Genomic DNA, 26,242 nt, shown 5'->3' on the forward strand with positions numbered 1-26,242 from the left:
ATTACTGCCTAAAATAAAACACAAGTCTGTTATAAAAATGAAACCTCTTAATAAAAATTTTTGGAAGTAGTTACTACAAAATGTATCACCCACAACCCTACCAAGCTAATGTAAACAATATTATCCATTTAGATATAACTACAACTTGGATTATTAGGCTGTTTTAAAAGGCATAATCAGTTTGTGCTTCTAGAGCTACTGTCACACGAAAAGTCTCTGGGACCCAGCTGTGCCTTAAAATATATGTGCAATTAGCACACATCTGTGCAATCCAAGCGTGTTCTAACTTGTTCCTGACAGCATCATGACAGTGACGCCCTGGAGACATACACCAAATGCCGCCGGAGCACACAGTGCTAAACAAGGAGTCATGAGTCCCTGTATTTGACACTGGCACAAGTGGAGACTAGAGCTTGTTCACTCTGGGGCTCCGTGAAAGCCACCAGCATTCGTGTCCTGTGAGGAGGCATGGCTGGAGGAAGCAAGGACGTCTAGCTTAGAAAAGTGAAGATGTGGAAGGAGGGTCAGGATGTCTGTGAAACTGTCTGTGAAATTTCAAGAATTTGAAAGGCAGTCCGGTGGAAGTAGGATGAAGCAAACTGAGGTGTGCAGAATGAAGCCCAGTGAGTGACAACTCCACGGAGAGAGACACCAGCCAGTATAAAGAACCTTCAACCTGAGGCACAGTTAAGAAGGGGCTGGAGTACTGCTACTTCAGGGACTCTAACCTACAACCCGGAAAGGGGATGTTATTTTTAGTTCGTAGGTAGGAAAAATGAGGTTTTCACAAGATGACATACAACTCCTTAGAAAAAGATGACAGCAGGAATGCAACTGGCTCCATCTGAGATATCAATAATTCTGTATATTTAGGAAATTAATGCTCTTAATAATGTAGACATTTCATCAGGTTTTAACACTATGCCCATACATTTTTTAAAAAATATTTATTCATTTATATTTATTTGGCTCTTCTGGGTCTTAGTTGTAGCATGTGGGATTTAGTTTCCTAACCAGGGATTGAACTCAGGCCTCCTTCATTGGGAGCATGGAGTCTTAGCCACTGGACCACCAGGGAAGTTCCAATTTTCATATTTTTATGACAACCCCTATAAAACATTTATTCTCTGAAGTCATGGAGTCTTCATTCTAGATATGAAAAAGTGGGATCACAATGGTAGAATAGATCATTGCTAAGAATAAAACCAAGATTTGAATCCTGACTCAACCTACTGTGGAATCCTAGCCAAATTATTAAGCCCTAGTTTCTTCACCTGTGAAACAGAGATGCTTCACAGGATTGGTGATTAAATGAGAGGATGAGGCCCAGCACGGAGTAAATTTTTTGCTTAGGAAACAGTTCTCTGTCAAAGTCTTGTTGTATGGTTTACTTTTTGGATTCCAAGTTACTTTATTATTTTAGTTAAGACATCCTACCTTTCCTAGAAAAATTATGAAGTCTCCAAAGCAGTTAACAGATGTAAAATGACTTGAATTCTTGGATAAGAGTTTGAGTGCATCTTTTGCTGATGTACAAAAATCTGTCCCATTAATGGCAGTTGTAGTGTATGCATTCTGAAATAAAAGACAATGGTTAAAAACATGATGAGTTTTACTGTTTTAAAGATAATACAATGCCAGTACAGAATATTTGCAAAATAGTTACTATAAACCCACTATCTCTACCCATAAAAGTCATTTCAAAGTCCCTTTCAGTCTCTGGAATATATGCACATACATTTTCACATAATTGTAGTAAATGGAAAAGAAATATTTCTGGTCAATACAATGGGTTAAATGACCAGTACTGCATAACTATCTTAATACACAGCAGAGTTTGAGGCCAAAGAAGTTTAGGTACTAGAAACAAAGCAGACCCTACCTAATGGTGACCACTGAACCACAAAGACTCAAGGGGCAGGGAATCAGTAAGGGCTTTAGGAGTGAGGGGCTGGGGGTTGGACCCCTTGTGGGTAAGAAACTGCTCAGGCCCATGCCAGGAAACTGAACTGTACAATCACAGAATTTATACTCAGTCATTCAAGGAAATTGGTCAAGAACTGCAACTTCCGCCTGGGAGCCCTGAAATGACTAGGGTCTGGGCAGAGGCAGAGGAAACCATATCCCCCAGGCCAGGGAGTGGTGGAGCCCCACAGATAACCCTACTTGAAGAAGTGGAAGTGTTCGTAGGAAAAATTTACAGGAGACTCAAGGAAATGAACAGCGCATCAACCAAGAGAATCTGCACCTTGAGAACAATCTGAAATAAAGCATTTGAAGAAGTATGTTTAAGATGTTAAGACGATGAGAGAAGGAAGAGTGACCATAAAGAATGAACAGCATGATATGAAAAATGAAGAGGAAATGGAACAGAAATTCTAGAAGTGAAAAGATATACAATTTAAATGGTACAGTGTCATTGTTATATATCTGACTTACTTTACGTAGGAAATAAGCATCTTCATGTTGCTCCCTGACTTTTATTATTCAATTTTTAATACATACATATTGTATCAGGAGTGTGTATATGCATGCACATATGTAGCTAGGACATATTTAAACTATTTCAAATATTTGCTATTATAAATAACTATGTAATGAACATCTTAATTTCATGATTTTGGATCATTTTTTAAGGATAAATTTCCAGAAATGGGATTACTAAATCGAAGAGGACAAGTGGGTGTATGTGTTCATATGAGATTTCTTGGGCCATTTTTCCAAAATACCTTTTCCTTATAACTATATGATAATTTCAAAGCCATCTATTTACATTTCCCCTGAAATCTTTAAAATGCTACTTGCACTGTCAGTTTACAATAATTTATAATCTCTCTTGGAAAATACACTGGAATGCTACCTGCTTCGGTTTTGCCTTTCCTTTTGGCTTAAAGGATGAAAGTTTTATTTCATGACATAAAGCTAATCCTTTCATACACCCATTCAAAAACACTGTAAAGAAACCAACTTGGAGTCTACTGCAGTAATCCAGCTCCCAGTGGTGCACGTCTTAATCAGAGCGAGTTACAGAGGAGAAGGGGAGTAAGGCCTTAGAATTATCTTTTATTTTTTGGCTATGTACACATTGCTATATTTAAAATGGACAAGCAACAAAGACTCACTGTATAGCATATGGAACTCCATTCAATATTATGTAACAACCCAAATGGGAAAAGATTTGAAAAAGAATAAGTCCATGTACATGCACAACAGAATCACCTTGCTGCACACCTGAAACCTAACTCACCCTCTCTTGGTAATTCCCTCTCCCCCACAGTCAACTAGAAAGGAATATTTGGTTCTCAAAGATGAAAGATTGGGTATTCACCTCCCCAGGGAGGGCACCTGCCTGCCTCAGCAGGATATTCTCCGTGAGATGTCAGATGAGGTCCCTGCAGAAGTGCCTTAATGGTATTCCATAAGAACTTTGGATTTCCGACTTACAACGAATGCATGTAAAATTCACTTTTAAAATCTCAAACTGGCTGTTGGCAGACTTAAGTCCACTAGTTTGAGGACTTAAGTCTTGAGAAGTGATGTGAAAACTCATTGCTCATTATCTGATTAAGCATCTTTGATCATCTAAGGTTCTCAGAGCCCTCACCACTAACTCAACGTCCTGAAGACATATGTGCAGGGCAGGTAGGTAAATGACGGAATCAGTCTTACAGACTGAAAACCAAGGTCAAGGGCATTGTCCCAAGTGCTCTGGAACATCAGGGAGCTTTTATTTTTCATTCTAACTTTCTGGGTATGACACTATCAAAAGGCTATTTAAAAGCGTGGTGCTTAAGGTAAGCACAGGCCCCGTCGGCAGGTAATCTCTGGGTTCAAGTCCCAGTCTTCAGTCTTCACCACTGACTGGCTGTCAGTTTTGGTTGATTTACCCCCTTGTCAGACTTCAATGTCCTGATCTATAAAATGAATTATAGCACCTACTGCAAAGGGACATTGGGAGGATTAAAGAACATTTTCCCTATAAAGCATTTAGCAAAGCACAGGCACATAGAAAGCATGTAATAGAGGGTGGTTATTTCCCTCCAGACCTCACCAATGATGATCTCATTTACAACTGGGAAACACAGAGGCCATTCTTTAAGCACTGAGGAGGTGCGGAAAGGACTGGCGGTTTTTTCCTCTGCAGGCTTTAATCCCTCACGTTCGCAGGGACCCAGGAGAGGCAGGACCTGCTTCCCAGGTGACACCCCAGGTCCCCGCGTGATCTTGCTCAGCAGCAGGGCCACATGCCACTCGGCCTCTTTCTTTGGGTTCTGTCCCCAGCCCCCACCCCTCCACGTCTCCTCTTAAACTGCGGTTCCTGGTGGTCTCCCTGTTTCAGGTTGGGTATACAATTTCTGTGAAGATTTCCTTTTCCTACAGATCACAACCTCATAGTCAGTTTAGCACCACTGCTCATAAGCAATAAAAATAGATTTTATTCCTTGGCTAAAATAATTAAGTGTTAAAATGGTACTTTCTCACACATGTGTTGACTCCACAGATCTTGGGGGCCCGTAACCATTTATCTTTTCTTTAATGTTTCATGCCCCATGAAAGAGAGCATTAAAACCACTCTGACAGGGAAATTATATATATGCCTTCCTGCCGCTACTGCACTGCTAGCATTTTACCACAAGGTTCAACCCTGCGTGCTGCAGAGAGACCTAGAATTAATGTCTGAATGAGGAGCTGGGGGAGGGAAGAATCACTCACGACACAGGATATGGATCGAACATTTCTGCAGTTTCAGCATTAGCTAACTTATACTTATTCTGAGGAGAAGTGCTTCCTTGTCAGGCAGCTGGAAGATGGACGGCAGTAAGTGTCCAGTGCTGTAAGTCTGGGCGTGGAGCACTGGCATCTTCCTGGGATGACAGAACGCTAAAGTGATCTGCAGACCCTAACACCACATTAGGAAAGAATTGATATGATAAGGAACTGAGAATAGATTGTGTTGGTGGTCAAGATTAATCATGGGATCCTGAAACAAGAAAAAAGGAGGTAGCCGCACCGGGCTTTTATTACCAGACAAAATTCAGTGTGCATGTTTCTTTAGCATGACTAAACAAGTGGACATGTCTATGCCTTGAGATGGAACCCACGAAAACCCAAAATCGATACAAGGCAGGTTTACCCACTTGACACCTCAACACTAGGTCCTATTGTCACTCTCTTGCCTGGGACTGAGGACTCCCTGCAGGTACAGGTGGATCAGCTTTCAGACTCTTGGACGGTCCACCAGGGTCTGTCACAAGCTGCAGGAGAGGGTGTGTGTGGGGGCTTGTATGGCTGGGAGGACTCGTGAATTATGAGCTACAACTCAAGCTCCAGGGAGAGAGCAGCATAGTGGAGTGGAAACCCAGCCGGGGGTCAGGGGAGGAGGGCTCATGTGGGAGGGGAAGGGATGGAAGATGTCATAGAACTGGCATTGGGCTGGCTTCCTGCAGGGAACGGGGGTAGATGGGGCCAAGGCGGCAGCAGGAGACAGTGAAGTGAGACTCAGGGGTCAAGCAGAGAAGTGTGGTGGGACTCCCCCAGACCCGGACTTCAGCGGGGCTGAAACATCATGCTGTGTAGCAAGGGGGATGACAGGAAGGCACAGTCTGTGCTTCTGGAAGCTCCCCCAGGCTGCCCCGTGAAGGCTCAGGGCAGATCTCTTCTCACCGTCTTCTGTTGAGCCAGAAAGTCCTGCACCTCCCAAAGCTCATTCTCACCAAAGCCTTTGGGGGCCCCCCAGACACCTCCACTGTGCCTCCTGGGCTCTGCTTGAGTTGTACCTAATGCCCAGTTGTTAGGGGAAGCACACTGATTGAAACCGCCCACCCTGGCCAGGCACCATAGTAACCATTTGCACGAGTTGTTTTATGACAGGAGGTCCTGTCCTTTTGAACAAAAGGATACACCAACATGTCCAACCACCTCCCAGAATCCTCTCTGGTATCCATCTTGGCTGAACAAGGCGTGTACCTTGTTCACACGTGCAAGACACATGTCCAACCACCTCCCAGAATCCTCTCTGGTATCCATCTTGGCTGAACAAGGCGTGTACCTTGTTCACGTGTGCAAGACACCACATGTCTGACCACCTCCCAGAATCCTTCTCTCTGGCATCCAACTTGGCTGAACAAGGCATGTACCACCAGGAAGGACTCTGAGTCAGAATGGTTGGCTAAAGACAACCCAGAAACTAAGCCCATCACCGTAAAACCCGAGACTGCAAGCCATGTGACAGAGCTGCTCTCCTGGGTTCCCTTACCCTCCTGCTCTCCGCCTGGGCACCCTTTCCCAATAAAATCCCTTGCTTTGTCAGCACATGTGTCTCCTTGGACAATTCATTTCCGAGTGTTAGACAAGAGCCCAGTTTCAGGCCCTGGAACTGAGCACATTGGTATCATTAGCTATCAGAAGCCAGGGGCCAGATTCCCCCCAAAAGAACTCTTCTGTGGGAAGAAAATAAGAGTATGAGGAATTAAACTCATGCCAGGTACTCTACTCCCCTATACCCCACTTCAAGAGATGCCTTAGGGATATGTCTGCTTGCCAGAAACCTGGAAGCAGCTTCCTAATTTGTTCCTGTGGCCTTTTTTTTTGTTTTGCTATCAGTAGGCAGGTGTGCAACTTCTGTGTGTAAATAAATAATTGAAAATGGCAAGCACTCACGGAATACATACTATGTGCTAGACCTTGTTCTATATTCCCCTGAAAACATTTAATCCTCTTAACAACCACAAGTGGATGATGCGAACTAGAGCGCAGAGATGTTGGGTAGCATACCCCCGACACAGGCATGCAACCAACATTACATCACTTACAAGAAATGGACCTCTGACTCATTCAGGCCCATCAGGAAAACATTTACTTTGAGCTATACTTTGTGCTTCCTTCCAAAAGATTCAAAATAATAAAGTGGTGCTCTCAGGAGACGTATCATTAAAAAGACCCAAGGATGTGGCAGGATGGGTTAGTAGAAAGAGGCTGGGTTCCTGTTAATGCTGCCCCCACAGACTGGCTCAACAGCCCCACTGAGTAATGTCACTTCACACTAACACCCGCTCTCAGGTTCTCGCTAGAGATGCTTCATGTTTGTGCAGGACTTCAGAGTGAACCAGGCACCCTCCTGCTATCATCTTACTTGATGTGCTTCTCACCTCAACTCAGTGAAATAATCACCATGGGTACATTATTCCCATTTCACAGAGAATTCTTATTTTTTGAAGAGAAAGGAAAGAGATTAAAGTGTAATTTTAGGCAACAGAAAAGTTGGATTATTTCTTTGATTTACTCTGAGAGTTGTCCAAGAATGTTAATTGCAGTTTTACACAGAAAGCATATTTTCCCTCCTTAACTCAAGCCGGAAGCCAGCCCAGTCCACTCCACGTCCTTCATCAGCGAAGGGCAGCTATTAGTCCGCCTATGAAACTGAAGCGGGCCCTTCTTCTGGTGGCGGAACTGTGAACCCGAGCTTCTGTTGACTCTTCAGAAAGGTAAACAGTTTCCCTCTGCACAGGAGGAAAGGCGTTTGCCAAAAGCCCTGCCGTGAATAGTCAGCTTTATTTCTGGAGTGCCTTCCTCACAAAATCCTGATATTTATTAACTCAAAATAAAACAAGAACTATGAAAACAAACCTGAGACACTGGATGATGAATAAATAACACTGGTGTTCATACTTTCCTAGGGACTGAAAGAAATAGAGTGAAATCTGTGCCCAGAGCCATCCTGGTACATCTAGGGGTCTTTTCTGGTAAGACTTGCAGGAACCATCACCAGCGACTTTCATCTCAGCTCCGTTTTTACCACAAACACATGCTGAGGAAGAAGGGGCACAGCCTCCAGGCCTGGCATCTGCCGCTCGGATCCAAGAGTTCACCGCTCACCAGTTACCCAAGTCCAGGGAGAAGGGGAGTGGGGAAACCTGCCAGACCCTTCGGGGTTGGGATAGGGAGGCGGGAGAGGAAGAAACTTGCCTTGGCTGGGGCCTGATACTGCCAGTAAAGCCGGGTGCTAGTATTCTTGCCTGGAGAATTCCGTGGACAGAGGAGCCTGGCGGGCTATAGTCTGTGGGGTTACAAAGAGTCGGACACAACTGAGCAACTAACACACACACACACACACACAGGCAGTGTGGTCCTGTTTGCTCCTTTAAAATGCATTTTCCTTTTGCTTATTTAGAAGAATGGCTCTATCATTTCCATGCTCGTCTTTAAAAAAGATCAATCAACATAGAGACAAACAAGAAAGCAAGAAAAAGTTACTCTGACCCCTCCCCTCAGAAATAACCCTTGCTAATATCACGTGGACTTCACCCCAGTGTTTCCCCACAAAGCTACACAGCAGGGAGACAGACAGAAAAGAGGATGGATGGGCAGGGAAGCATGGGTCCTAAAACTGGAAACAAAAAGTACTGTAAAATGAAAGCACGAATGTGAATTCGACTTCAACAAAACGAAACTGAAACTGGACTAGTTGAATGTCAGACAAACGTATCTTCACACACAAGACTTCGGTTTCTAACAAAAAACAATCTTTCTAAAATTATTGTGAAAAACGTTAAGAGGTTAGAGTGCTTATTTTTTAACACCATGGCTTAAGTTTCAGCAGCACAGATGGTGAAAGATGAATCCTCCCCCGTTTTTTCCCTGTCTCCCGAGTTTAGTGTGTTTCGTTATTGCCGTGACTTTATCAGAAGTTTGAACACATACAGCTTCTTCCATAGTGACGGTCTTAGTTACTGAGTGGCATGTACGCAGCGCAGCCACTGTCTCTGCTGCGTGACACTCAGCTCTGGGCCAGCTGCTCTGACTCTGTCGGGCAGGGCACGGAGTAGGGGGTGGGGGGAGGCCCGCAGCTGAAACGCCCTCTCTGTGAGGCTTTATGCACACTGAATGCATAAAGGAAGATGCTTTCTGCAAACCAAGAATGGCCTCCAAATAATACTTCATCCAAAGTCAAATTCAATTCATTGGTACATTTGTTCCTTCAGTAGAATGTTAGGATTAAAAGGTTATCCCAGACGCCACCCTGGAAAACCCTCTCATTTAACTAATGAGGAAGCAGAAGTCTCAAGAGGCTAAATGACCAGGCAGAGGTGATAAAAAATGGACACGAATCGGATATTCACAGTCATGCCCTCTCCTCTCCTCAAATCCAGAAAAAGCCTAGTCAGGCCCTGCATCTTGCCGAACTTGGCCATCACTGATATGCTAGCAGAGTTCTGCACCCCTCCAGGGAACCCGCCAGGACAAGGATGCAGTGCTCAGTGGTGAGCAGGCCCTGGATACAGGGCTGCACAGGAGCGCCACCTGCCTCCCCCAGGCCCTTTCGGAGGGCTCTCCCCGCGTCAACCTCATCTGACCTGGAAATCATTGGTGGTAGAAAAGAGGGAGGCAAAGGCAGGCCTGGGTGTCCATATGGCAAAATTAAAGTTGTGGATCTGTGCAAAGGGAAATACAGGGGATGGGAAATGCTCTTACTATTTTTTGACTTTAGGCTTTATTAGAAAGAAGACTAAATGGATTGGCTGTCTCTGGTGAGTGAAGACCATTGATTTCCTCCTCCTTACTCTTACCCTTGACAGGCAGCTCGGTGAAGCCAGTAGGGCTACAGACTTGAAGTCATAGGATCCCCACATAGCAGCTAGCACCCTGGGTAAGCTCTTCAGCCTCTGGCCTCAGCTTCCTCATTTGTACAGTGGCAGTAACGCCTGCACGGTGTCCTTGAGAGGACAAACTTAGACCATGTATGTAAATGTTTACCAGGGTGCCTGACAGACCATAAAAACTCAATAAATGGCTTCTTAGGTGGCACAGTGGTAACGAATCTGCCTGCCAATGCAGGAGACACAAAAGACACAGGTTCGATCCCTGGGTTGGGAAGATCCCCTGGAGGAGGAAATGGCAACCCACTCCAGCATTCTTGCCTGGAGAATCCCATGGATAGAGGAGCCTGGCGGACTATACCATGGGGCTGCAAAGAGTTAGACATGACTGAGCAACTGTCTGAGCTGAAATGGCTATGTTTTTCACAGACTCAAGAAGATTGGTTCTTAAGAGAATGTCAAACATCTCTGATTTGAAGCTCAGGCCTGAGGAAATGGCAAGAGGGAGATGGGGAAAATAAATGGGAATGTTTACATGTTTTCATAGATTGCACATATGGGGGGAATAATTTCTAAGTCAGGTGCTTGTCCTTTCATGAACATGCTGTTGATGGGAGTGGGGCGGGCAAAGCAACAGTTGACCTATGAGGCCTGCTGACAGAGAGCCTGGTAATCGATTGAGAGGTTGCTGGGGGTAATCACTGCTCTGTGCATGGCGTGGCCCAGCATGCAATGGAAACTCTCTTACAAGAAAAATGCATCTGTTTAAAGACACTGGCTGTTGTAACAGATCTCTTCTTCCTGAAGCTCCAAAGACTACTTGCTCTTCCATTCTGGCCTCCTCTAACCACCAGCACTTCTGCTCAGAAAGCAGATTGCCTTGCAGTCAGTCCTAGGTGTTGTCAGGGCAGCTCCAACAAGCGAGGGCACCTCTTATGAGCTTGCATTTTTCTTTATTGTCTCCCTGATATCCCTAGCAGATGCTCTAGGCTGTGTGACGGCAGCACAAACCAGGGCTGGTGCTGAGAAAGCACGGGCTCATCCTTCCATCCAAAGACAAGTATGGAGGGTGTGCCTCTGCTGGCTCAGGGCTGGGCACTGGGCACTGAGCCAGGCTGACAGGTTTGTGTTCTTGGACCTCACGAAGTTTATTTATTGCTGTCTTGATGGAGGCAAGATGTTGGCAGGGCCAACAGTCCCTGAGGGCCCTTCTTGCCCCTACCAAGATGCTTCCTGATGAAGTCATCCAGCCTCAGCTGTCTCACTCCTTGGATGAATGCAAGTCTAGCAAATGCTTCTCCCTGCCCCACCCCTGTGCCAGCTGAGGTCTTCTGGAAAAGACAAAAGGAGGGAGAAGACAAAACTTGAAGAACTTCAAAGACTGGATCCACTTGACAAAACTTTAAGGAATTTTCTAGCCCTGCCTAGATAAAAATGCTAACTGTGCCAAAATGCTCTTAGTCACTTCCTCTCCTATTTTTCTGAAATGTTGGTAGAGATGAAACCTTAAATGGAAGGAGGACTGTCTAGTGGTCCCCAATGTGTGTGATGGTTCACTCTGTTCTCGACTTCTGTTTCTCTTCCTGCATCTGTTTTCTTGTTTTTGGTCTCTCTGTCTGCTTCATTCCCACAGGACTCAATCTGTGGCTCATTCCCGCAGGTGAGGGGAGGGAGCTGAGGGTAGGATACTAAGAAGACACTCAGAGTAAAATTCTTACTGGCTTTTGATTTCCAAAATTTTAGCTCTCTAAACCTTTCCTACCAGTGAAGAAGGTGAAGGAAGGGGGTTCCCAACATGACCCCAGTGTCTGGGAACAAAAGGTGGTCGTGGTCTTCCTCTATCCCCCAGTTAGAAAATGAGACCCCTCCTTGAACTGGGAAAGGAGAGGGAGAGATCTGTGGGTTCCAAACACATGTCCAGGTCTGCTTTTTTTCTTTTTAACAGAGCATGGAGAAGTGGCAGGACTCTAAATGGAAGTGTCCATTCCTAGGTCTGGGTTTGCTGGGCGGGAGGGGGTTTCAGAGACCTGCGGCTTTCAGAACTAAAATCAGAACAATCTCAGGGAAAGCAAGAGGGTTGGTTACCCTACCCACAGGCACATCTAGGCAGACAGGGCAATAAATGGCCTTCCAGAAGACTCCTGCTTCCCCAGCAGGGCCTGAAGGAGCCATGAGTATAGGAGGATGGATGAATCAAGGGCAAACTGTGTGTACTAATGCCCGGGGCTACCTGATACTTTGTATAACCCCATGGAGGGATAGCCCAAGAATAACGGATTAACTTTCTGCCAGTTCAGTGGAATGGGAGTTCACAGCCAGAAATTAGGTTGAGAGTCATGATATAATATTTCTTGCACATCTGAGATTGTGGTTGTGGTTCATCTTTGACTGTGTGGAAGTCAGTCAAAGCTGAGACTCACATGGTGGCAGCGGCAGCCCAGAACACCGTCAGGCTCTAGCTTGGAGCAGAATGTGAAATCAGTACCTGCCACATCAAAGTGGCTGTTACTCCCTCCACCACTGTGACTCACACCACCTTCCTTTTTAAAAAAAAAAAAAATTTATGAATGCATTCTCTAGTCTCTGGCCAACAATCAACACCTTCTCCCAACAAGCCTAATGCCTAAGACAAAAACAGTTGGGGAGCGACAGCTGAAGACCATATTCAGTCCCTTAGAAGGGTCTGGCAGTGAGGAGGAGAGGGCGTGGTTTCAGAGGTGAGCAGTCTGAGCCTTGGACAACAACTCTGTTCCAGAAGCAGATGCAGATAAAGAGAAATGACATGAAGACACCTGCTCTCCATCATAAGGAAGATTAGATTTGAGGTAGGAGCTAGTTGATGGTTTAATTTCATTTCCCACACTAAATGAATTTGGGAAATGTCAAAGCTAATCTATAATCTTTCCGTTTAAGCACTTGGATAATGTTGCAAACTTGGATTGTGGAAGTTCTATCTTCCATCTGAACCATCCCCCTGCCCGGCCTCTACCCGGGCCACCACCACAGATGATGACCCAGCCTCAGTTGTAAGTGTGGTGCCCACCACAGGCACTAGACTGCGGGCGTGAGGAACACAGGAGGAGTCAACGGGCGACTGCCTCCACCTCAGGTCACACACTGTTCCCTGGAGCTCAGTGTTTTCATGGGTCACCTGCTTCCTTATTTATAGGAAAACTGGATTTTGCTGACTCAAAAGTCAGTTTCCATAGATCAAAGTTAAAACCACAGGCCATCTCCCTCAGCATATTTGCAGCATACCTAGAACATGCCATGACGGGAAGGGACAAAGAACAATAAGGCAACATGTCCTGAGAGTTTGGAGGGAGGGGCAGAGCACAGGCTGGCTCAGCACTTTGGGATCCACCTAACCCTGGGAACACACCTTCTCAGCTCACCCACTGAGTTTACAGGGGAGACTTCAGGAGCTGGGGTACGCTGTTGGCTGGACCTGGGAGAGAATGGTTTGGTCTCTTCGTCTCAAGGGTAAAACATTAATAACCTGCTTTTACAGTGCACTTTCCACCCCCAGCCATTAGATATTCAAGGTGGTATGTTTAATCTTCATCTGCCGTCTCTTGGATCTCTCTGTTCAGAACTTTATTAGGATGAGGGGGTGACTGATTAGGTCCCCAAAACCTTAACACTCAACTCTCGTACTTTCCTTCTGTGTAACCTGGAGCCTCTTGATCAAAGTGAAAAAGCAGAGAGTGAAAAAGTTGGCTTAAAACTCAACATTCAGAAAACTAAGATCATGGCATCTTGTCCCATCACTTCATGGCAAATAGATGGGGAAACAGTGGAAACAGTGACAGACTTTATTTTCTTGGGCTCTAAAATCTCTGCAGATGGTGACTGCAGCCATGAAATTTAAAAACGCTTGCTCCTTGGAAGAAAAGTTACGACCAACCTAGACAGCTTATTAAAAAGCAGAGACATTACTTTGCCAACAAAGGTCCGTCTAGTCAAAGCTATGGCTTTTCCAGTAGTCATGTATGGATGTGAGAGTTGGACTTTGAAGAAAGCTGAGTGCCGAAGAACTGATGCTTTTGAACTGCTGTGTTGGAAAAGACTCTTGAGAGTCCCTTGGACAGCTAGGAGATCCAACCAGTCCATCCTAAAGGAAATCAGTCCTGAATATTCATCGGCAGGACTGATGCTGAAGCTGAAACTCCAATACTTTGGCCACCTGATGTGAAGAACTGACTCACTGGTAAAGACCCTGATGCTGGGAAGGATTGAAGGCAGGAGGAGAAGGGGATGACAGAGAATAAGATGGTTGGATGGCATCACCGACTCAATGGACATGAGTTTGAGTAAACTCCAGGAGTTGGTGATGGAGAGGGAAGCGTAGCGTGCTCCCATCCTTGGGGTAGGAAAGAGTTGGACACGACTGAGAGACTGAACTGAACTGAACTGAACCTGGAGCAAGTTGCTACTAAACCTCTCTGAATCTAAGTGTCATCTTCTACTAGAAAAAGAAAAAGGGTGATAATTGTACCTTTCTCATAGGATTATTTGTGAGGATGAAGGAAGTTAATACATGTGAAGCAGTTACAGCTTGGTGCTTGGCACACACAGTGCCTGATAAGTGGGAGGTATTCCTGTCTTGAGGAGCGGCACACCTTGTATGTGCACATGTGTGTGTGCACATGTGTGTGAGTTCAGTTCAGTTCAGTTCAGTCACTCAGTCATGTCCGATTCTTTGCGACCCCATGAATCGCAGCATGCCAGGCCTCCCTGTTCATCACCAACTCCCGGAGTTCACTCAGACTCACGTCCATCGAGTCGGTGATGCCATCCAGCCATCTCATCCTCTGTCTTCCCCTTCTCCTCCTGCCCCCAATCCCTCCCAGCATCAGAGTCTTTTCCAATGAGTCAACTCTTCGCATGAGGTGGCCAAAGTACTGCAGTTTCAGCTTTAGCATCATTCCTTCCAAAGAAATCCCAGGGCTGGTCTCCTTCAGAATGGACTAGTTGGATCTCCTTGCAGACCAAGAGACTCTCAAGAGTCTTCTCCAACACCACAGTTCAAAAGCATCAATTCTTCGGCACTCACCCTTCTTCACAGTCCAACTCTCACATCCATACATGACCACAGGAAAAACCATAGCCTTGACTAGACGGACCTTTGTTGGCAAAGTAATGTCTCTGCTTTTGAATATGCTATCTAGGTTGGTCATAACTTTCCTTCCAAGGAGTAAGTGTCTTTTAATTTCATGGCTGCAATCACCATCTGCAATGATTTTGGAGCCCAAAAAAATAAAGTCTGACACTGTTTCCACTGTTTCCCCATCTATTTGCCATGAAGTGATGGGACCAGATGCCATGATCTTCATTTTCTGAATGTTGAGCTTTAAGCCAACTTTTTCACTCTCCTCTTTCACTTTCATCAAGAAGCTTTTTAGTTCCTCTTCACTTTCTGCCATAAGGGTGATGTCATCTGCATATTTGAGGTTATTGATATTTCAGTCGTGTCTAATTCTTTGTGACTCCATGGATAGTAGCCTGCCAGGCTTGTCTATCCATGGAATTCTTCAGGCAAGAATACTGGAGTGAGTTTCCATCTCCTCCTCCAGGGGATGTTCCTGACACAGGGATAGAACCCGTGTCTTCTGCATTGTCAGGTGGATTCTTTACCACTGAGCCACCTGGGAAATTGCTGCATACCTTGGAGGGAGCCCAACAGTTGTCTCCCAGGAGCATTTTCTGATTAGCTGAGGGCCCCCTACATAACTCACCCTTCCTTCCCTATAATAAGGCCATCTTTCATTCAACAAACAGTAACTGCTTCTTTGAGAAGGTAGAAGAATTTCAAGTTAGGAAAGACAGATGGCAACTGTGTACTGGGCCTTTCCCCAGGAGGATGAGAGGCTGCTGAGGCCCACTTGGGGCAGAAGGCTTTAGGGCCACACCCTCTTGATGTCTGAGCCTTGCAACACACCCACGGCAGGTGGGAGCCGGGCTCCAGCAAGGCTGCTCCCCAGGAAGCCACATAAAGCCAGGGCCCTCAGCCCAGCAGGTTCTGAGCCACACATCAGGAAACATGAGGACACAGTCAGTTTTCTCCCAGACAGTCTGGGGCCTCTGATAGATAGGTGTCTCAATTCCTTTCTATCTAAAGTCAGAACAGTAGCATTTGGCACAAAACAGCTGGGCTGTGAGGATTACCATCATCTATAAATGGGCCTTAATGTAAATGATCATATTGACACACGTGTGTGTTTCCTTCTACACCATGCTCACACAGAGGAATCTCTCCAGGGCTCTCGCCGTCAGCTGGCCACCCCAGAATAGCTCTAAGCCAGTCGGTGGGGGTGGCAGGATTCGGAACCGCCACTGTCATGGAAAGGACAGCTGTCTGGACGCCCTGTGATGAGGCAATGTCAACTACCCCAAGAACCACATCCTCTTAAGAACCTTAACATCATTTTCATAATCAACGCAGAGGAATTGCACAATATTCATTACTTTTCTTTTCTGATCTGCACATGCTGCTCTGGGGAGTAGAGAGGAGTCCCTGGAGGTTTGCCAGCTGGCTAAGGATGAACCAAAACCAGACACAGAAAAGTCACAGAGTGCCTTCGCTCTTGATGGACTGTGAGAAAGAGAAGCATTTGAAATTGAGCTAACTTCAAGGGAGGTGGCGGGGGGAGAGAAGGTTTTTGGGGTATTACAGAGTTAAGTCTGCCACAAAGCCTTAGAAGACAAAGACCAACTTTCTGTGCCCTGAAAGACAAGCAGTGGCAGGCAGTGTGGGCTGGGGTATGAAGCAGGGAGGGGAGAGATGTGTATGTTTGCCAAGTAGCAGCAAGTTTTTCTCCGTATTGGATTCGACAGGATTATCTGGAGTTTTTCTGACCAGTATATTTGTTAGTCAGAAGTCAGGAAGCTATGGGCATTTCCAGTCAAATGCTAAGAGGCAATAATCTCTGCATGCATTTCTTGATATTTCATATCTAGACAGACATCACAGTAAAGTGGGCTGGGAGCTTGATGGGCTACATTAAAGCAGATCTGAGTCACTCCATCCTCTCAAGTCACTGACCAGGAGATATGGCAGAAGATTCACCCAGCTACCCTGCATAGTGGCCCACAGTAGAAATGGGGGATAAAAGCTTCTGGACACTACCCTCCACTGTTAAGAATGACTGAAGTGACTGGCATTTTACCGCATCCGGTCACCAGTTGGATGTACTTGTTGCTGTCATTACAGCAGCAGTGTTGGGAGAATTACCACAAGGGGATGAAGATAGCGGTTCACTCACATCCTCAATCCACTTGACAAGATTCTGGAGGCTTGAGATCCAGGCAACATAAAGCGTCACCCACCTTTGTGATCCCAGGGTAAGTCCTCACTATAGATAAGAATAACAACATGAAAAAAAAAGATTCAGGACTGTCCTGGTGGTCCAGTGGCTAAGACTCCATGCTCCCATGCAGGGGTCCTGGGTTCTAGAACTGGTCAGGGAACTAGATTCCACATGCTGCAACTAAGACCCAGTGCAGCTGAATAAGTAAATAAATAAATATTAAAAAGAAAATGATCCTGCCATTCTGGACACAATGGGAAGACACGCAGTTCAGGTTTTCCAACCTGCCCCACATTCCACACAAAGCGTGTCACAGCTGCAATGTGCTAACATGGTACTTGTGTGCCCCAGCTCTCAGCAAGCCACCAGGACAAGGCTGAGCACTCCCAACGAGGACCTCAGGTCATTCAAACTGACTCTCTTCTTCTGCAGAAGCTCAGTGAGGTGGAGGGATTCACCCAAGTTCCAGCAAGAAGGCAGAAACCAACTGCTGCCATACTTGGCCAGGGGCTGCCTTTACTTAAGAGCTCCTTCCAGGAAACAGGTTGGAAATCGTTTTCAAACCTGTTTGACCTCAGCCCATAGCTCACTTTCTACAGCCATTCCCACTTCTTCTGGAAGAGCAAAGAATTGAAAAGGAAGGCAATGCTCAACATGATAAACATACAATGCATTAAACAACAGCCAATACTCACCAGAAATGAAGTGGGAAACAAGACAAGTAGGACTGTAGTTGAACAACACAGCCACACCAAGGGGACTCTGGTGGTACCCACAGTGAAGGTTCCTTCCCCAGTCTGCAAAATCCCATCTCTGCCTGGGCTCACTCAGAAGCCTTGAATGCTCATCAGGCTTCACTTTGGCAGTCAGACATCTCAATAGAATTCTGAATTTGAGACCTCAGGAAATTAAGTAAAACACCACTTCTGATTCCCAAATGACACACTTGAATAAGCTTTAAGGTGGTTCCGCAGCAAAGAATCTGCCTGCAATTCAGGAGATGCAGGAGATGTGGGTTTGATCCCTGGGTTGGGAAGATCCCCTGAAGAAGGGTATGGCAACCCACTCCAGCATTATTTTTTTCTTAATCCACTCCAGTATTCTTGCCTGGGAAATCTCACAGACAGAACAGCCTGGTGGGCTATGGTCCATAGGGTCCCAAACAGCTGGACACAACTGAGTGACCGACCATGCATGTGCAAACATACCAGGCACTTTACTGATTGGTAAAAAGCCTTTAGTTGTAACGTGAAAATGAAAATCCATGAAATTCTACCATTTGCCTATAAGAATTGAAGAGAGAACATTCAGGAACGTTTAACCAGTTTGGAACCATCAGGAAGATGAGTTCCAAAACCAGTGAGCCCGCCAGTTGGTGTCAAACCTAGAGGAACACTGATCTAAAGCCACCATCAGCACTAGTTCAGATGTCTGTGTCGTCCGTGGACAAGATGTGCACTCAGGAAGGCATTTCCATGGGGAACCATGTGTGGACCATAAGAATAAGGGCAGGCCTCCTGCTGATGGGCTAGCCTGCAAGGTCCCACTTGGGGCCTTCTCAGTTGGGCTCCTGCAAAGTGCTAGAAGGGAGGGGGAGGCTGCAGGATCTTATCTGAAAAACTCTAAGAACAGCCTAGCCAGTCGGCCTCCCAGAAGCTCTGACACAGGCATGCCTGAGGGGAGGAGGTGGGCTTAGACCACCCTGACTGGCCTTTTCTGGGTTTATAATTGCCTGATCCAGCCTTCACCCCCTTCATTGTTCCCATACCTTTCCTGTCCTCCTCCACAAAAATCTGCCTGAAATCAGCCTTGCTTCACAGCCAGTCTGGACTCTGGCTCAAGCAGGTGCTCAAGAGACCCACCCTAGGCAGTGGCTGTGACTCCCTCTCTGGCTGTTTTAAAATGCACAGTGTTCAGGGCTTGGGTCCCAGAGGCAACATGGATATGGATTCAACTCCTAGTTCTGCCACTAACTACAGGCCCTCTCTAAGCCTTGGTTTCCTCATCTATATGTTGGAGATAACTATCTCAGGGGGCTGCAGTGAAAACTCACAATTGATCTACTGCAGGAAAGTGTTGAGCACACAACTAGCCATACGGTGAGGGTCAAGTGCGTGTGTTATGTGCTCAATCGTGTCCGACTCTTGGTGACCCCATGGACTGTAGCCTGCCATGGAATTTTCCAGGCAAGAATACTGGAGCAGTTGTCCTGTCCTACTTCAGGGTATCTTCCCAAACCAGGGATTGAACCCGTGTCTTTTGCATCTCCTGTATTGGCAGGTGGATTCTTTACCACTGCGCCACCTGGGAAGCCTGTGAGTGCCAAGAAGCCGTGGCTACTGTTGTTGCTATCAGCTGTGACCTCCGGTGATGCTCTATGCTCATGCCTGACAAATCCTACCTCTTCAGTGCAAGCTCTCCTAATCATCAAGTCAAAGCACCTCCCCATACCAAGACTCCCTTTCCTGAACTTCAAAGACCTCATTCCAGCACATGCTGCTGCTGCTGCGGCTAAGTTGCTTCAGTCATGTCCGACTCTGTGCGACCCCATAGACGGCAGCCCACCAGGCTCCCCATCCCTGGGATTCTCCAGGCAAGAACACTGGAGTGGGTTGCCATTTCCTTCTCCAATGCATGAAAGTGAAAAATGAAAGTGAAGTCGCTCAGTTGTGTCCGACTCTTAGCAACCCCATGGACTGCAGCCCATCAGGCTCCTCCGTCCATGGGATTTTCCAGGCAAGAGTACTCGAGTGGGGCGCCATTGCCTTCTCCACATTCCAGCACATACAGTTATATAAATATCTCATGCAAGTATCTCACCGAACCCCCATTCCCCACACTAGTTTGTCTGCTCCTTGAAGCCCTGACTTGCTTTATATAGACTCTGTTTCGCCACAGTCCCCTCCTCGTTACACCTTAATGGTTTGAATACAGCATAAATAGATGTTGGATAAATAAATGTGTGAGGTGTACACACACTTGGGATTTACAATGTAGAGAAGCAAGTAATGAGAAACGATGAGATGTGGAATTTCATTCCCTACCCTGCAGGTGAATTACCTCGTACTCTTAGGCTGGGTCTCAACAAAATGCAGCAACTGCCACTAGCCCCCCTCCCAGGGCTGTGGAAGACGGATTAGGCTTTTAAGCAGCAAAGCTGAAACACAGCCCGCTCCTTGATGTTAAGTAAAGAAGAGCATCTGGGTTCTGATGGTAACAAATGGATCTCATTCTCCTTTAACATTTCCCGGCTCTTTCTGCACAAAACTAGCAAAATTAAAAAAAAAAAAAAAATAAGCCTCAACTCTTTTAAATCGGATTTCCAGAGAAAATCTTTTCCTAGCAACTCATTCCAGTGCCAGGAAATTTTTCAAAGGCTAATCTAAATTCCTTCTCTCACTTTAAGCTCCCTTTCCTTTGTCCACTGCCAAATAAGATCGACAATAGCTCTGGCCACGACTCCACAACAATCATCTTTATTCTTACAAATCTCTTTTTTTTTCCTCTTACCATGCTGCATGGCATATGGGATCTTGGTTCCCCAATCAGGGATCAAACCCGTACCCCCTGCATTGGAAGCACAGAGTCTAAACCATTGGACTGCTAGGAAAGTCCCTACAAATCTTTATTTCACTCTGCTTTCCAGGAGTTGTTTGGACAACAGGTGACCTTTCCCTCCTCATCAGTATTCGCTTTGCTTCTTTCTCTTTTATTCTTCCTCCTCTTCTTTCTCAATCTCCTAAACCTGAGACGTCCCAGCAGTGCCCACATCACCTGGCAGTGCCCACATCACCTGGCAGTGCCCAGTCCTATAGGAGTCACCCCACGTTAAAGCTGCTCTAGGGACTTCCCTTGTGGTCCAGGGGCTGAGACTCTGAGTTCCCAATTCAGGGGGCCTAGGTTCCACCCCTGGTTAGGGATACAGATCCCATGTGCTATAACTAAACAGTTCAAGTAACACAACTAAAGATCCCACATGCCACAACAAAGACTGAAGATCCCATAGCCAAATAAGTGAATGGAAAAAATACATATGTATACATGTTTTTTTAAAAAACCTGCTCTGGCAGCTGGTTTAGGCCCAGGCACAATCACTGGCACCAAGATCAAAATTCAAAGACCCATCCCTGTTTGCAACACTGATTCACCATGAGCTGGATCCTCGAGGCTAGCTGAGTCTTTTTGTGATTCAGGGACAATCATTCCCATTGTACATCTGTTAAAAGGATTTCAACAATTTATAATAATTATACTGCGATTAATACTAACACTGCTTATGATTTTGGAAACATTTTGAAATCCCAAAAGTAAAGGTACAGGGTTAATATAAGATGCTGTAACATCAGAATGCAGAAAGTATATCCCTTAGGATAAGAGGGCAGAGAAAACAAGCAAGGACATAGTTTGAGACAGTGGCTTTCAAGTGTGTTCAAGCAGCAGAGCCTGTCTTTAAATGAAACCTTCAGTGGAATCTCACTCCTCAACCAGATAAAAGTGGAGCTGCTCTGGTTGGAAGGCAGGAGCGGGAGGTGGTGATGTTGATATGAGCCCAGAGCCCATCCTTCCTCCTCCTCACCCATTTCTCTCCTCTCCTGAAGTGGTGGTCCCTGCAGTATTCATAGAGCCCCAGGGTGGGGGTCTATGAAGCAGTGAAAGAGGGACATGGAAAGAACCTGAATTTACTAACACTGTGAGGGAACAGCAACTCAGCTTTAGGGCCCTAAAGGACCATGTGGCCAACACATCGGTATATCAAAGGTTCCACTGCTTTCGTCTTTCTAGTCCGTCTATGTGTATCTTAGCTTGATTTTCATGTATATGTATTTTATCACAGTAAATATTTGTAATGCATCTCAACAGCATCTTCATAGAATAAGTTGGTGTCTGGATGTGTACACAGAGTTCTAGGGGAGACAGGCTTGTACATTACACTGTGACAAGACATTCACAGGGTCTGGCTTGACTTGCTACGGGACCTACCATTCTGAAAGGTGCAATAGTATTTTACTGTGCTTTATACATGCTTGCTTGATGTGATCCAAGTGAAAGCTAAACACACTCTAAAATGTATGCCGAGTGTCTTAAGAAGAGCTTTAAATATAGGGTTTACTACAAGAAGACTACAATCTCCCCCGAATAACGAAAGGTTTTCTTAACACCATTTATAAGACATTAAACATAGATGGTCTAATTAGTCCCTTTACTTCTACTGGTACATTTATTAGGAAGAGGGGCAAAAATTAGAAGTACTTTTCTAAGCGAGTACTGTGAACATTTAAATTATAAAACAGCCTGCTGACTTACAAAAATACTGCTTTGTGTAAATTTGACTAAGGGTTATTAAAATTTCCTAAATTATCGACAGAAAAATAAAATACATATCTAGTTTTCCACCGGTTTGAAAGACTCAGGAGGAAAAAAATCTGAAATTCAAACAATCACAGTATATAATTTTTCTGATTTTTAAAGGAATATTTATAGCTTGAAAGTGAAAGGCTGGTGAAATACATAAAAATTAGGGAGGCAGTCCTTTTCCTATTTCAGGAAAATTATAGTTCTTGGAGAAGACATTGAAAATTAGCTCTCAGTTGACACATATGCATTGTATTAGAGTTTCTAAAGCCTCCTTTTTTTTTTTTTTGAAAGAGAGACACATTTCTTTCAGAATTTGAAGACTTGTATTAACGACCTAAGGTTCTAAGGTAAAGGACTGCAGATGACAGCCAAGGAACCAGATCCATCCATCCATCTCTGCTTCCCTCAGGTCAGAGCTAAGAATAATTCTGTTAAAAAAGTTGGAGAAATTAAAAATAAGGAGAATATGTCTTGACACATAAAAAATATAAAATTCAGATTTCAGGCACTTCCCTGGTGATCCAGCAGTTAAGAATCTACCTTCCAATGCAGGGGATGTGGGTTTGATCCCTGGTCAAGGAACTAAGATTCCACATGCTGCAGGGCAACTAAGCCCTCGCACTACAACAAAGACACAGGGGAGCAAAAACAAAAAATAAAATTCAGATTTCAGCGCCCATAAGTTCTGCTAGAACACACTCAGGCCCATCCAGTTACATCCTGTCTGTGGTTGCTTTTCTGCTGCAGCACCAGAGCTGAGTAGCTGTGACCGAGACCCAAATGACCCAAAACCTGAAAACTTTTACACAATTTGGCCTTTACAGAATAACTGGCTAACCCCTGGCCTAAGAGACAGTACCCACTGGCAGGCCCTCACACCATGTCCCCGGCGCAGGAGACGTACCTGGTTGAGATGGCGCAAGCACTTGTCCAGACACCAGAAACAGCAGCAGCAGCACTGGGACACGCACCTGGACAAGGCACCGTCCTGCTGGGTCAGTTCAGAAAGAAAGGAACAGTGTCACCAACAGCACAGGAAAGAGGCAAACAGAAGTGTCTTCCAGCACACCTTGTTCCTACTTGGAGATCTGTGTACCTGGAGAAGCACCACAGCAATTCTCATAGGTACAGAAGTTCTTCTATTCTGTATATGCTACTGCTACTACTAATTACTATCATTACTATACTGATGAGCAAGGGTTCTCTTCTGTGGGCTTACCTGTTAGGAGTGCTGTTGAGTTCAGCAGAAAGGGAAATGGATTAGCCTGTTTTTACTAGCAAAGGTGAACCAGACCTTTTGGTTCTAGTAAAAAACAAACAAACAAACAAACCTCTCTTTCTTCATGTTTTCCTAAGTGTCTTCAATCATAAACTCTGCTTTTTCAAACCATAGTTTATATTCATGAGAAATTCACATCCCACAGACAATAAAACTAATGTATTGTAGATACTAGTTATGTGTCCACACACACACAAAAATCAGGTTTAATTTTTTGGAAAAACATCCCATATTAAGACTTTCAGGGTTAAATTTTGGGGGATAAGTTAGTCCTTTGAAATATAACTTGAACTTGTGTATAACTCAAGAATGGATGAATTAATAAAACTTGTTGGGGAAAGGGGTGATTAAATGTATCTTACTGCCCAGACTGGGGTGGGGGTAGGGGAGAATCCCTGAAAACAATCCTGAAATAGTTTTCTATTAGGACCCCAGGGACAACTTAGCCTTATATAGACATTTTCTTGTCCCAGTGTTAATTCCACTGGATGAAATCTGACCTGCATCCTTTTTAGCCTGGCTATGGTTGTGAATGAGCCATTTAATGTAAGAAGGATCTCAGAGTGGCTGTATGAAATACTTATACTGCAGGTACAGTGTTGGGCTGTATGGCTGCTGAGGAAGACTATTTTTTTTAACCTAAGAAAGGACACATTTCTCCAACAGTGACATCACTAAAAGGGAGTTTGACCCCTTAGTCCTTATGGGATCTAGGAAGTGATAAATAACCTCTTAGACTTCTGCCAGAGAGGCTGACCCATTGACTGTTAGATTTATGGAAGCTGTTTCCCCAAAGAGTTTAAGGTGCCTAGCTCTGGGGGGTACAGTGAGTTCCCTGATGTTTATTAACTTATGATTATCTAGTACTAATGCATCAGATCAGATCAGATCAGTCACTCAGTCGTGTCCGACTCTTTGCGACCCCATGAATCGCAGCACGCCAGGCCTCCCTGTCCATCACCAACTCCCGGAGTTCACTCAGACTCACGTTCATTGAGTCAGTGATGCCATCCAGCCATCTCATCCTCTGTCGTCCCCTTCTCCTCTTGCCCCCAATCCCTCCCAACATCAGAGTCTTTTCCAATGAGTCAACTCTTTGCATGAGGTGGCCAAAGTACTGGAGTTTCAGCTTTAGCATCATTCCTTCCAAAGAAATCCCAGGGCTGATCTCCTTCAGAATGGACTGGTTGGATCTCCTTGCAGTCCAAGGGACTCTCAAGAGTCTTCTCCAATGCCACAGTTCAAAAGCATCAATTCTTTGGCACTCAGCCTTCTTCCCAGTCCAACTCTCACATCCATACATGACCACAGGAAAAACCATAGCCTTGACTAGACGAACCTTTGTTGGCAAAGTAATGTCTTTGCTTTTGAATATGCTATCTAGGTTGGTCATAACTTTCCTTTCAAGGAGTAAGCGTCTTTTAATTTCATGGCTGCAGTCACCATCTGCAATGATTTTGGAGCCAGAAAAATAAAGTCTGACACTGTTTCCACTGTTTCCCCATCTATTTCCCATGAAGTGATGGAACTGGATGCCATGATCTTCGTTTTCTGAATGTTGAACTTTAAGCCAACTTTTTCACTCTCCACTTTCACTTTCATCAAGAGGCTTTTTAGTTCCTCTTCACTTTATGCCATAACACATGCATATATACATATATGAGGGCTTCCCTGATGGCTCAGAGGTAAAGAATCCACCTGCAATGCAGGAGCCACAGGAGATGCAGGTTTGATCCCTGGGTCAGGAAGATCCCCCGGAGGAGGAAATGGCAACCCACTCTGGTATTCTTGCCTGGGAAATCCCATACACAGAGGAGCCTGTTGGGCTATAGTCCATGAGTGAGTGAGTGAAGTTGCTTAGTTGTGTCCGACTCTGCAACCCCATGGACTGTAGCCTACCAGGCTCCTCCATCCATGGGATTTTCCAGGCAAGAATACTGGAGTGGGTTGCCATTTCCTTCTTCAGGAGATCTTCCCGATCCAGGGATTGAACCCAGGTCTCCCACATTGTTGGCAGATGCTGAGCGACTAAGCAGAGCATGATATACATATATGAATATATTTAATATATATAAACTATATGAATCTACTTGAAATAAAAAGTTGCTCTGTTCTTCAAGAAATCTTTCTCCAAGTTTCCTAAAATTGAAGGATTGATTTCAAAATGCAACAGCCAGAGTAGATAGATTTATCCTGGATGGTGAAATGTCTCTTTAAGTCACAAACATGTAGTTAAGCAATATTTAACAGAAAATACTCTCTGATCAGGGGTGATGGCTTAGTGTGCATTTCAAGGTAAGGAAGCTAGATAATTTTATATGAAAGCCAATCAACTGTTCTTAATTAATATACTAATCTTAAATCTTGATTTACAATTAAATCTTGATTGGGCTTCCCTGGTGGCTCAGATGGTAAAGAATCTGCCTGCAATGCAGGAGACCTGGGTTTGATCCATGGGTTGGGAAGAATCTCTGGAGAAGGAAATGGCAATCCACTCCAATATTCTTGCCTGGAGAACATGGACAGAGGAGCCTGACAGGCTACAGTCCATGGGGTCACAAAGAATCGAATACAGCTGAGCAACTAACACTGACTGACTGAAATCTTCAACAATTCAGATTTCTGCTCAAAAGAGCAACAAAAACAATTCTAAAGTATCATTATGAATCCACATGTAAAACTTTCCCCGTTTACTAAAAGCA

At 45.0% G+C, this 26,242-nt stretch overlaps 1 protein-coding gene across 4 annotated transcripts in view; it reads right to left on the bottom strand.

Annotated features, from left to right (window-relative positions):
* SLC44A3 (solute carrier family 44 member 3) overlaps window positions 1-26,242 on the bottom strand; it is an 88,512-nt gene that overhangs the window by 4,783 nt on the left and 57,487 nt on the right. For 3 of the 4 annotated variants that reach the window (XM_005204273.5, XM_005204276.5, XM_005204277.5), the window contains exons 12-13: window positions 23,166-23,252; window positions 1,438-1,575 (exon numbers count right to left, since the gene is read on the bottom strand). In XM_005204273.5, coding sequence (XP_005204330.1) covers window positions 1,438-1,575; window positions 23,166-23,252 — 225 coding nt within the window. The remainder of the gene's footprint in view (window positions 1-1,437; window positions 1,576-23,165; window positions 23,253-26,242) is intronic. The other variant, NM_001098900.2, reaches the window with a different exon arrangement.

The sequence above is a fragment of the Bos taurus genome, chromosome 3, assembly GCF_002263795.3.
Source record: "Bos taurus isolate L1 Dominette 01449 registration number 42190680 breed Hereford chromosome 3, ARS-UCD2.0, whole genome shotgun sequence".
NCBI lineage: Eukaryota > Metazoa > Chordata > Mammalia > Artiodactyla > Bovidae > Bos > Bos taurus.